The sequence below is a fragment of the Rhamphochromis sp. 'chilingali' genome, assembly GCF_963969265.1.
Source record: "Rhamphochromis sp. 'chilingali' genome assembly, chromosome: 10".
In the NCBI taxonomy this organism is placed as follows: domain Eukaryota; kingdom Metazoa; phylum Chordata; class Actinopteri; order Cichliformes; family Cichlidae; genus Rhamphochromis; species Rhamphochromis sp. 'chilingali'.
Genome location: NC_137937.1, coordinates 35,544,559 through 35,557,691, shown reverse-complemented (window position 1 = coordinate 35,557,691; position 13,133 = coordinate 35,544,559). Strand labels below are relative to the sequence as shown.

General features: G+C 40.3%; 1 protein-coding gene across 2 annotated transcripts in view; it reads left to right on the top strand.

Annotated features, from left to right (window-relative positions):
• Window positions 1–13,133, top strand: part of fras1 (Fraser extracellular matrix complex subunit 1) — a 306,003-nt gene that overhangs the window by 89,203 nt on the left and 203,667 nt on the right. For both annotated transcript variants that reach the window (XM_080893736.1, XM_080893735.1), the window contains exon 3: window positions 8,874–8,981. In XM_080893736.1, coding sequence (XP_080749862.1) covers window positions 8,874–8,981 — 108 coding nt within the window. The remainder of the gene's footprint in view (window positions 1–8,873; window positions 8,982–13,133) is intronic.

The window sequence follows — 13,133 nt, the reverse complement described above, 5'->3', positions numbered from 1 at the left end:
TACGCACATGGCCGATTGTTGAGTGAAACTGATGAACCAGAATTGGTTTGTAAAAATGGTGCAACTTCAGTGATGTGGAACTGGTTTGGTGTTTGTCCGTCAGATACACGACAAAGCACATTTTTTTGCAGAACATGCAAGCGGCCGTCGTTATTGTCATATTTGTCGGACTAAGATGCTCTTAAATCTGGGAGTAATCTGGGTCCTAAACTCCGTATATTTGACTTCAGGTCAAACAACACTGCAGCATCACTTAGAGTTAAAAACTGTCTAAATTCTTTCATCTTTAATAAAACGATCAGCATTGCTGCTTTACCAGGTGTAACTATAAAGTTTAACTTCCAGGCATCCATGAAAACAAAAGTTATTACATTTAACGGAGTTAGAAGTTAGCAGGAAGCTAGCGGAAGTTAGCTCGCTAGTTTCGCTAGTTACCTAAGCATGATATAGCATGTTCTGACAGAGATTTCTGAAAAAAATCAAACGTACAGCTCTGCTATCACTTCCAACATAAATGAAGACAGGAAACTAAACAGCAGTGACGTTTGTAGGGTTACTGAAGTTGGGCTAGCTGGTATATAATGATGTGCTACCTGATCGCTAGCGACACAGCTATGTTAGCATAACATAAACAGTGAAGCTGGAGGACGAACACTAACACTTTTCCACTTATAAAAGTGAACGTGAAGGTTCTTCATGGTTAGAGACAAATGCAATCGCATGGCAGGATGCTGTAAACGGACCAATCTTCAGTCAGGAGAACAACTGAGATAATCCATCCACAATACGAGGTTAGTCATTAATATACTGCAACAACATGGGAATAGAGCAGCTGCCAGAGAATTCAACATTAATGAATCAATGGTACAGAAGTGGAGGAAGCAAGAAGAATGAGTTTAATAAAGTTTGATTTATCTGACTGCTTTGTTTCGCTTAATGTGCCTTATAATCCCGTGCACCTTATGGTCCAAAAAATACGTACTGCACACTGCAGTTTAATGTTGCAAAGCACCTCTTTTTAACTTCAGTGGATATTATACATGGTTATGCTCAGGATATGTCAGCCCATTTCTACTGGAAATGCCTTTTGGTTAAACTTTCAGCAAGGAATTTGCATTTGCACTGTTAAATTTTTATAAAGCTTTAATGTACATAAAAACCAGCTTCTTGTTTAAGTGAAAATAAATGGAAGGTTGTCTTTTTGCGCTAGTAATGTTGTGGAGTTGTATTTTGTCTCGCATCAATTATATCGTCTGTTATATCGTTATCGCAAATTTTCAAATATATATCGTGATAAATATTTTTGGCCATATCGCCCTGCTCTAGAGCTAAGCCACAACTTTTAAACTCTTCCTTTCTCTTTGTGTGGCTATTAGCCTAACAATGCTAACCCTGTGGCAGAGGACACCTGCATGCAAAGCAGGAGACGATTCATTAGTTGCTAGACTTGGGGGTCAGTAATGAAAAAGATGCGAGACAGGCTGGGAAATTCATGATTAAACCATTGAGCAGAAAGAGTCGTCCCCTTTGTGAGTGCTTTGAATATTTGCCAACGCTTCGATTAAATCAGGCTTTTTGGCCGAGACTGTGACAGTTTTAGGTGTCCTTCAGCTGGGCAGCTCTATAACTTTGCTCGTTTTCACAGCTTGCCTTGTAAGAAATTAGCATATAATCAGCTGGCTGACACTGAGGGAAGTTGTGGGATGAAGCAGTTAAACGGCAGCAAATGAATGAATTTGAATTCATTTCAGCCGTGTTTTATTTGACAAAACATGAGCGACAAAGCTGCTGCCCTCTAAAAAGAGAAATGCTAACGCTCCTTCTGCATCAGCTGAACGATGAGGAAGCAGCCCGAGAGCAGGAAACGATGCTGAGGAAGTAAGGCCTGGTTTGTCCACTGCATCTCTATTTTCTTTTTTCTTTTAAACAAAACCCATGCATGAAACAGCACATCTCCCAATCTTGCAGTATCTTGATATCTGCAATTTTGCAATGCATTGTGAGTTGATACTTCATGATATCTTTGCAACCGAAGAAGAAAATGTGCAGAAAAACGAAACATTAATTCTGTAGGTTTTCACTTCATTGTGGTGTCAGTCTGTGTTTTATCATCATATTAACTCTCACATTTGCCCCGTACGTCAGGGTTCTTCAATTTCTTATTCATTATAAGTTTGTTAAATTCTGTTCACTTCACTGTAATACAAGTCAAGAATAAATATGCAGAATCTGCAGGTAAAGGACATGACTTTCAGTACCAGAAGCTTTCCACTTTCCCTTTGGTCCATAAAGCTCAGGCTGCAATCAGAGTTGTACATGTTTGGAATTCATGCAATTAAATAATCCGTGTAGAGAGCAAAAGAGGGATTACGTTTTCCAGAATGCAGTTTTTTAAAAACATATATCTTTTAAAAATGTACCTTTGATTATAAACAATGACTGATGCATAAAACAGGATGTCTTGACATGGATATCAGTGGCAGCACAGGATGCTCTGATATGAAGTGGAAACTGACCTTTAAGCCTCATATTGTTGACTCAATGTTATTTTTGAGCGTAAATCAAAAAGGGCATCGAAAAATAATTCATTTGTCAAAATCACGCATATCGTTGTAGCTGTTTTCGGGTTTAGTTTCAAAACATTTAACTTTTAATACGTTTACCATCCACACCGTTGTTACAGGGACGCCTAAAGCTGAGACTCTTGGAGGCACTGCTGTTTCAAGGGGGAGAAACTATGACTTCTTGCTTTCTGCCTCTGCGTTAGTTCTTCATCAGTATTTTCTATAGGCCCGTTTACAATCGCTGCACATGTCAAATTAAATAAAAAACATATTAGATGTTATAACAACTCCAACTGAAAGCTCACCAAAGCCACCCTGAGAACCCATCCATACCACTTCACATCAGTTTGGCTTTGAAATTAAAGCCGTAATTTAATTTTTGACTTGGAAAAACAAAAATATAAACCAAAACGCAATCTGTTAATTAAAGAAGAAAGATTGTCAGTAATTAGTTGTGTTTCCAAGAACAGCAATAAACTTTAATTTATTGTGATTACTGCTCTGTTAATGTGGGATAGTGGGTCACAAAAAGAAATGCTAGTTTTAGCAATTACAGTAGGTGAGGTAACATTTAACAGTGCTGTTAAAGTCAATGTGCAAACTGATACTTTTTCCCCCAGCAGTGTCAAATTACCCAATACTTCAGATTTCCTGTTGCATTATTGAAACCTGGCCCAGATATCCATAGTTGTGAATACAACTTATTGCTTCGGTGTGATCCCGTTGTCCACTTCCTGCTGTGACAAAACAAATTTCCCACGTGTGGGACTAATAAAGGTTATCTTATCTTATCTTATCAGCTGCAAATACAGAGTTGTGTTGACAGAAGCGAGTTCCCTTGAGCAGCAGCTCGAGTGTTTTTGCAGTCGTCTGAAGCGCCTCAGTCAGGGCTGTTTGGCTGCTTTAAGCCATCATGTCCCACGATTGAATTTGCCTCAGTAATAGCTTTAGTTTCTATCAGCTCCTGCCCCAATTTTAGCCCAATTACATTTTGCTTGCTGGGCAGCCTGCCTTTCTTCACACTTCTCTGTTTTCAATGGGAAAGTCCAATTAGTTCAACTGACAGCTCAACAAAACTGGGGCCTGTTAATGTTTGACTCTACCTTTTGTTCTTGATTGGATTTTAATCGAAACTGCCACTTAATCCCATGTAGGGCCAACCAAGTCCTCCCCTCGCTCTGTTTTCATCCAGGGAGAATTGACTCGGAGATGCTGGTTGTTTTTCAGCTTTATCCTGTTTGAGATTCAGCGAGGAAGACACGCTTCTCACTGGGAGCTTCCCACTGTGACCACAGCCTTCTGATGCTGGCTGCTGAACAAACTAATGGAGGTTAAAGCTGCACTTCTCTCATCACTTAGCTTTCCACTTAACTGATAAGAACACGGCGTCCCCTGTGCTCTCTCGGCTTGTAAGTGTGAGACGTATGCATGCAGTACGATAAGAGAAATGGTCATAAACAATAAATATCCCCACAAACAGTCACTGGTTTTGCAGTAAAGCTGGAAAGATTAATCAAACAAACCAATAATAAGCTGAATATGTTCTAGTCAAAATAATTTATCATATACTTTTTGTAGTGTTGTTCTTCCCATCGCTGCAGAAAAATCCATCATTATTTATAATTTATTCATTTGACATTAACTATAGATACCCTATACTTCATTCAAGTGGCTCTTTTTGGGATGTAATGAAACCTGGCAACCTTCCACTTCGACTTCCACACTGCAAACTGCTTTGTCGTGCAGAAAGCCTTGACCAGAATGTACTGTGTGCGAAAGTTATGGATCTATTTTCTTCTTTATGAAACTGGAGACATTCAGCCATGTTGGCTGAGCTGGCTCTGGCCTAAATCGAATCTGAGGCAGAGCTCTTTCTCCAGGGGGCGAATGAAATAAGCCTTCAACTCCTTAGATGTTTAATCAACGAATCCCAGGTATGGGTCCCTATAGGGGACAGTCTCATTGGGAGGGGATGGGGAAGGAATTGCTACTACCGCTCACACTGCTGTCTGTATAGCTCCCATTGCTCGGACGTGTCAAAGCAGGAGGGAGTCGGTGTTTCTTGAGAAATCCTTGCCCTCCTGCCCTATCCTCTCTAAGAGGTCCGTGTTTACAGTGAACTCTGGGTCAATCCCATTTGGCTTGTCGTACACTCAGGAGGCAAACGACGTAGATCTGCAACAAAGTGTAACCTCCTGGATCTGGCCGAGACCTCGGCTGAAATGGACTCGGCCCCTGAGCCGCGGCACCCCGGTGCCAATGCAGTCAGACACCCATGCTATTAGCTGCTGTGCTAATTTTACACAGCTCTATTAAGAATGAGTCACTGCCACGAATGGCAGCCACAGAGCCATAATGGGAAAGTTATTTCTGAGGGCATACCTGCATGCACACAGGCTTATTATTAACCCCAGTGACCCCTTTAACTAAATTATATTTAAGCTGTCCAAATCTTTCACATGATGCCCTTTTCTTGCACTTACAGGTTATTAATATAATGTGACATGCCCATCCTTCAAAATACACCCACTGTGTGTGTGTGTGTGTGTGTGTGTGTGTGTGTGTGTGTGTGTGTGTGTGTGTGTGTGTGTGTGTGTGTGTGTGTTAGGGAAAAGGTGCTGTAACACGTTTGGGTGAAATGCTTGTTTTATTTTAAAAATCTTTTAAAATAACAGCGAAATAACTTTGCTGTGAATATGATAATGCTGAGTGATGTTCACTTTGAACCGATTCCTTTAGTGAAAAAAATTATATTTTACAGAAAATAATCTTTGTGAGAAATAAAAGTTGATGAGATTTACTATGTTGGTACTATGTTTTGTATAATCTGTACAAATCCATCTGATCAACATTTCAAAAAACCCCTAAAGGTTTCTGTTTACTATAATACCATTTTCTATGACAAGTGCAAATGTCAGCATTAAAATGCTAATGGTAGGCTTCTACGGTCTCTAGTCTGACGCATCAGGTCTCATTTAGCCACTTTTTAGTGTATAACAAGTGGCTAAATGTGAGCATATGTAGAAATACGGCACATGCAAACACAGGTAGGGTCTTTATCTTACTGTATAACAAGACTCTTTGTATTCGTTTGTATTCCAGTACTTTTGATAACAATCACTTTTCTAAATGAAAGAATTGTTGAGGAGCCCGCGGTTCTGCTGTTCCAGTCCAGTCAGAATAATTTCCCATTTTTATGTTTGCTTTGATCCTCTTTTAGCCTGTCGGCCAATCTGTCGGAAGGCCATGCGACACAGAATAGATCATCGTTTTAGAGAGATTGGTTGGTATGGTGGATCTTTTCTGAATTACGGTCAGGATGTCACACTTTCACAGTGACCATACCTCACATTCAGAAAAGGCCAGGAGGGAAGTATCTTTGGTCTTTTTATAACAAAGAGATTAAGAGGGAGCAGTATATTCGCTGTGACAAACTGCTCTGTGGAGTCAGAACAGGTGACCTCGGAGACGGTTCAGGACAGTAGAGTACAACTGTGTGCCTTTTAGAGGCAGTCTGCTTTTGTGTTGTAGCTAGATTGCTTTTTCTTGTAGTTGAAAATATGTGTGCAATACACTCGAATGTGGGTTCATACAGTATATAAAATTCATTTGGGTCAGTGCTTCTGTTGTCAAGAATTTGCAGCAATTTATATTTGGCAGACGTTTCTGCTCTTACATGTACATATTCAGAAGGTTGAAAGCTGGGAGAGCAGCAGCAGTAGAAGGGAGGTGGAGGTGGGTTGCAAAGCAGCTTACAGATGTGCACTTTAAGTAGGCAGGTTAAAGCAGCTTACATAGCAGATCCTCTAGTTTTGCTAATAGAATGTGTAGCAGGATATCGGCTGATGCATCAGCTGATTGCTGGCTTTGAGATCAGCTGATCGATGGGGATTGTGGATGAACTTGACCTCAAGGCGTGCCTGAAGTAAGGCTAAAGTTGTATTGGTCTTCTGATGTAGTTTGAGAAAAATGAAGCTGCTACTTTACGTGTCTTCCTACATCAGGGTGTTTGTTTGAACGTTGTCAGTGTTGCTTCATCACGTGTGCGTTTCTGTCACAGTAAAGGAATGCCTACTTGGGAAAACTGCCGCATTCGATTGAGACCCACCTTCCCTTCCCTTGTGAAGGTCGCTCCTCCCTCCTGGAACATTGATACTCTTTGCAGAGATTTGTTATGACTCATTTGCTGTCACATAAAGCTCGTTATACATCTGGCCACAGCTGTGCAGAGTTGCACATCCACAAACTCACAATTAAACACATGTACGCAGATGCATAAACAGTTTAATCTGCACTACAGGGAGCGCGTTAACTTACATGCTCTCTCCAGGTGTGTCTTTCACCTCCACTGGCTGTGTCCCTAATTAAATTTTTACTCTCTCATCTCTGCCTGTGTGTCTTTCAACGTAACCTATAACTACTCTGACATTGGACTGCATGCTTAATGCACGACTTTCTTTCGTGTTTTACTTTTTAAAGTACTTTTTTCCAAGTAGGTCTTCTGAAAATGGTTTAATGAGGTCAATAGAACAAAGACAATCATAGACTTCTCTGCAGCCAGTCTTTTTGCATCCAGAGAAGTTGGCCCTCTGTATCCATTAGAAAAACAACACACTTTTCAGACCTGGAAGCTACAGCTAAGTGTAAAACGTTCCATAAATACTCCTGCACATAATTTGGGGCTGTATTTAACATGTTATTTTCATCTCACAATCTGTAAGACTGTTTTATGGAGCAGATCACTGACCTTGGATGCGTGTGCAGAATAAAGCAATAAAACCGTGTGCAGCCATCTTATTTAGTCTTCTGCGTTTAATGGTGTTCTGTCAACTGATGATGAGATGAGATAGCAGTTTGTTGTCATGTCTTTTATCCAATTTCCGCTTTTTTATACGTGGTTGCAGTATGGGTAATGTTTATGGAAGTGTTGTTGCTTTTACACATCCACACTTGTTATCATACTTGTCAAAGTTCAATAAATAGATTTGTTGAAGTGAAACGGTGAAGAGGAGTTCACTTTTCTGATGCCAACACTGTTGTCTTATTTTTGGATGGATGAATAGCAAGTTTAGTTTAAGATCCTCATTTCTCCTCATTTAAAAATAAATGTCTCCATATGTAAGAAGGGTGCATGATCTGATTTGGTCTTTTGTATGTCTAAAGCTTTGATGTTTAAGGATGTCATTTGTGAACAAAATCTAGACATGATGTGAGTGATTTCCTGTTGGTTATGAAGTGGTGCTGAGGTTTGCAGCCAGATCCAAGCCTGCAGTAACCTTTGAAGTTCTTTCTTTTTGCCTCGCCTTGTTCGCTACAGCTGATCCTGAAAATAAGACCATTATACAAATGCAAGCACAGCTTAAATTACCATTTTAAATGAAGCGCAGCCATTGGGATGGACAGTCACCCCACCTCTCCATGAAGGCTCTACTTCATAGCCACATCTGCCCATGGACACTCCCGTCATGAGTGGGTTATTAATCATTTGGCTAAATTGGATTTATGTGCTGTAAGATGATATATGGGGGGCATATGCAGGCACTGGAATATTGATTTCATTTTGGCTTTAAGCTCAGACATCGTCAGCTAGGTGTTATGAGCTATTGACAAATAGCAGGCATCCAAAAGGGTGAAGCCAGCTGGCGGAGCTGATCTCTAACTTTTCTGCCTTTTTGCCCTATCTCATTGTCTAGTTGGCCATGGTGTTCGAGGCTTTTAATCAACACAGAAGTAGTTTCACACTACCTGCAGCAGAAATCCTTCAGTGTTTTACAACCTTAAGTGTAGAGGATGATAAGAGTTCAAAATGTGAAATGGTTTTCTTATGGTGGTGCTCGCATTTTGTAAACTGCAGCAGTAAAACCTTACTCCATAATCATGGAGCTCATACAAACCACTGCAGTGAGCAAGAGAGGTGCGATTCCCCCAAACATGGAGCTTAAATTACATTTAAGATCATTTCATATTCGTGTTCTGTATTTGAGATGCTCAATTACCACATAGTTTTGTGCTAATTAGTCGAAAGTAAAGTCCCTTAGGATAGTTTCATTATTATTATTATTCTATTTTTTTCAATCCCAGACCTGGAAATTTCCAAGTGAGTGAGCCAAGCAAACATTTTCTCTTAGATTATTATGTACAAAGAGGCCTGTGTGTTTGCAGTCTTCTGCCCCAGCTGTCAACGTCAAATGACTTGTTGGTGTGTTTAAATATGGCGACGATGAAACGAGTAATGTTGTTTTCCTGCAGCGATAAACCAAGCGTGACCTCGGCCATTTTTAATGCCTGCTTCAATCTTTGTCTCGACAGAACAACACGTCATGGAGGCCGCAGTCCTGTCAGGAGTGTACCTGCTATGGTGATGTGGCCATCTGTGGGCCCACCCACTGTCCCAACCCCCACTGTGACCTGCAGAGGGTAAGATATTTTACATTTGACAAATATGCACTTTTTCTTTTTGTCCCCTGTAATTATTATGTCCAGGTGAGCAATCAATCAGTTTACCTAGTGATGTTACCTAATGTTGTTTGTTACATGGCAGCTTTTGCTTCTGGTTTTTGGGTTATGGCTCATTTATATTAGAGCGAAAATAAGACAACTTCCCTGAAGCTATGAAAAATTGGGGCTTTCCGGGTGATTGCATTGAATTTTCCACAGTCAGAGACAATCGTAAGTGGTTGTAGCAAATAGCTGCTCGGTCAAAGGTTGAGCTTGCAACACCCACAACCTCTGGAGGATCACTCTTTATAACAAGGCGATTGTAGGATCGCCTGTTGGGAGACTAACTGTGTTCAAACAACTGCAGTCTGACTCTGACTGTTAGCAGAAACAAGCAAACGTTATTAACATTATTATAATGGTTTGAAATCTTCTTTGAAATCTGCTAGCTCATTTATTCAGCTTAAAATCTATGCTAACTTTAAAATTGTGAAGTTGCTAGTTCGCATGACTGAGGACTAAGAAGACATCAAACATTGACATTTCTTTAAAACCTCAGAGATACAAACAGGTGTTAGTGCCGTGGTGCAGTGAGACTTCAGTAAAGGATAAATGATGAGGACCCCACGGCAGTCATACTGGAGCATACGCTGTATTCGTGCAGATTTTGTTTAAACTTCTAACAAAGTAGTTTTGGTGCATAAACAGAAGTAAACAGAAATTCAATGACCTGAATACAACATGGGTTTTATTCAGTGGCTGAGAGGAGGCAGCAGAAACACTTAGCATGACAGCTAGAAACTTACAGTGACACTGGTACTGGGAATTCGGCTGCTGTCTTATCATACATGAAGCGAGCAGTGTTCGTACAACTGGTAATGTTACTTTGAGTTAGTGAGGTGAAGAAATGAGGTTCATCTCAGTCCATACGTCCATGTGCAAGCATGTTTCTCCCACACTCTACAGAGGGCAGTGGCACATACTTGTGACATCATTAAACATTAACTTAGGTTGTCTTAAAGAGAGACCACACAATTGTTACTGTTTCAACCTGTTAAAATAAATCTCCCAAATGCGGCACAAATCAGTCTTCGAGCCATTAAACTACGTTGGTTACCCTTTTTTTAGGTACGAAAGCAGCATCCCTCCAATTGAAATTCATATTAGAATCAGAATCAGAATCAGAATGGGTTTATTGCCAGATGTTGAGGTTTACAACATTAGGAAATTGCTGCGGTGCTTCAGTGCAGACAATAAGAATTAAAGTGCTATGTAGAAAGAAAGATATGTGCATGAGATATACATGAGATATATACATGAGAATAAGAATTATGAGTGCTACGTAGAAAGATATATACATGAGTGCAGTTGGTGATTAAGCCCTAACCTTGCCTTGGAAGTTCAGGAGGTTCACCTTTGCTTTGTGATATTTTTATTTCCTTTTATCTCCTTCTTTACAAGCACAAATCCACTTTCAAGGACCTGTTAAATCACTTTCCTTTGTGCGTTGCCCTTACAACAAGAATTCATGAACTGGCAGACTATTGTGCAGCCGAGTCTGGCAATTGCACCATTTAATTTGGCACAATGACAAATGTTCATTGAGCGTTCGTTCCAGCACCTTTTCTTTGGGCCCATTTTAATTCACATGAACACATTGTCAAAAATGTTTTCTCCCGTGCTTCTTCTCAGATGTGATCTAAACATCAAGCCTGCAGTGACGGCATCAGATTCAATCCCAACTCTGAGCTAAGGCAACAATCGATGTCTAATGAATTCCACTCCGCTGCCTGGCAATCCAATGTTAATTAAAAATTAGTCATCATGCTCAGCGAGCTGTGTGCTCCCTCTCCATTTAAAAACCTCTTGTAATGTGACTTCCTCTCACCTACACTGATTAAACAGAAATAAAGCTTCAGAGATTTTATCATCGGACAGTCTCCGATTATGAGGCTTTCTTTTGAAATCCAAAGCCATTATCTGCAAGCTTAACACCCCCTCCCACTGTGACCTTCCTAAAACGCATAACTAAATGCCCGCAACTTTCGACACTGTGGGTTAATCAGCTTTCCTCGATCTGCAAAGGAGTCCTCTCACTGTCTCTTAAAGCCGCATATTGTGTAGCGTGAACTGACGGCGGATGATGACACTGGCTTTTATCCCTTTTAAGCCGCTGTTATCAAATCGTGTGAAAAAATAAAATTATTAGGTAAAATAAAAAGAGTTTGCTGATGCTACTACAGGACCTTTTGTTGAATAAATTTTGATTTGAAACCTTTTTTTAAATGTTAATGATTAATAGAAAGTGTGGGGCATGAACGTTTTTTAGCTTCCAAAGGAGGTCAGAAAACGTTTGAGAAATTGAAATTGCAAAGAGGAAAAAAACAAAACAGAATATGTTCTACTCTATAATCATGTTTTCATTCTGAATCTTCCTAAAACTATTAACATTTTTTACCATTGGGAGCGGTAATAGTTTTTAAAAAAAACATTTTGTTCCCCTTTTATGACTCAGATAACAGTGAGAGGAAATGTTTTCCATTTATTAATGCAATCATTCTGACCCTTTTATAACAAAATGCTAGAATTGAAAGCAGACATCAGCTGTATCAGGTTCTTGATCTTAGTAGTGCTAAGATTGAGATACTTCTTAGTTGTATCTCACTGGCACAGCGGGTAACAAAGAGGCGACACAGCATGTGGAAATATGAGCGTCTGACTGCATGGAGACAAACGCGACTGGGAACATGTGAAGCTTTTTAGGCTTCACATGAACCTGAACATAATTCATTTGACAAAAACGAGGACAATAAAAAACCTCCGAATAGAAACTCCAAAGGTGCCTGACTCAGAGACCATGACATCAGTCGTTTAGACAGATGTACTTTGCACAATTGAAAGATAACCAAGAAAACATCATGGCATTTTTTTTGTTTTATGGTATTTTACTTTATCGTATAGTATGAAGGCATTTTTAAACATGTAAGTTTGTTAACGGATACAGGAGCTTATAAAGACGATTAATAGGACGGCCACAGCATTCAGGAAACATTAGAGAAATGAGTTTCATACATTCTGAATGTGTCTCTTAAAACGCCTCGAGATGCCTGGATAGCAGACAATTTATTATCACAGCATCTCAGTGCTGGAAGAGCCAGGACCCACTACAGCGAGCGATTGTGAGGTTGACGTGCACGTGTGTATTTCATTTGTATTTATGATTATTTTGCTTATAAGAGGATGACAAAAGCCTGCGTTGCCCAAACCGGCAACACTAATTAATGAGCTCGCCTCTCACGTTGAGCACTGCTACCAAAGAATGACAGGCCTGTCTTTTGCTCCCATGGCCACACGATCGTCCTGTAAGACACGGGACTCGGCTGCACTCTCGACTTTTTGAAGCTGGTTGGTAACATCACTGTTGAATTAATCACATTGAGAGGAGCTCACAGTTCAGCTGCAGTTTGTCGACTCAGAGCAAAGATGTGTGAAGAGCTCAAGACTGAAGTGCTGCTTTCGTTACCGCCGGCCTCCAATGTGCCCACGGTTCATGAGACAGATGGAGCTGAAAGCCTGAGCTGCACAGTAGAGACTTTGAAACACAGGCAGGAAACTCAGTTAAATTAGTGAATTATGTTCGAAATCCAAGCCAACGACTTCTTAGTTTCACTGAATGTTTTTCATGTAGCGCTGGGGACAAGTCAGCTGTTCTCCTGTGGTAGACAGGCGGGCTACAACAGCAGGAAGTGGCAGTGAATTCTGCATGTCCAAGGTAAAAAATGCTGTAGCTCCCACTTCAACCACTGCTGGTTAAAGTCTGACTTCATGTTTATAGAGTGCACTAGTCTTAAAATACAGTGGCCTAAATGATGAAGGCTTCCCAAATGTTACTGAACCTGCTCTAAAACGCCTCAGCAGATGCACGCATCGGTCACAGCATGTCCTCTTCAGTGAATTGGCAAATCTTTCAAATTGTTGTTGGGAAAGTGGCATTTTCCCAGCAAATAGAGACTAATTCTGTGTAAACAATTAACTGGAAAAGCTGCCATTAATACAAAATAATCTTGATACTATTCCTAAAGAAATGACAGCGTGTGTGCAGAGCCATTTATCTGCATGCAGGGATTTGCT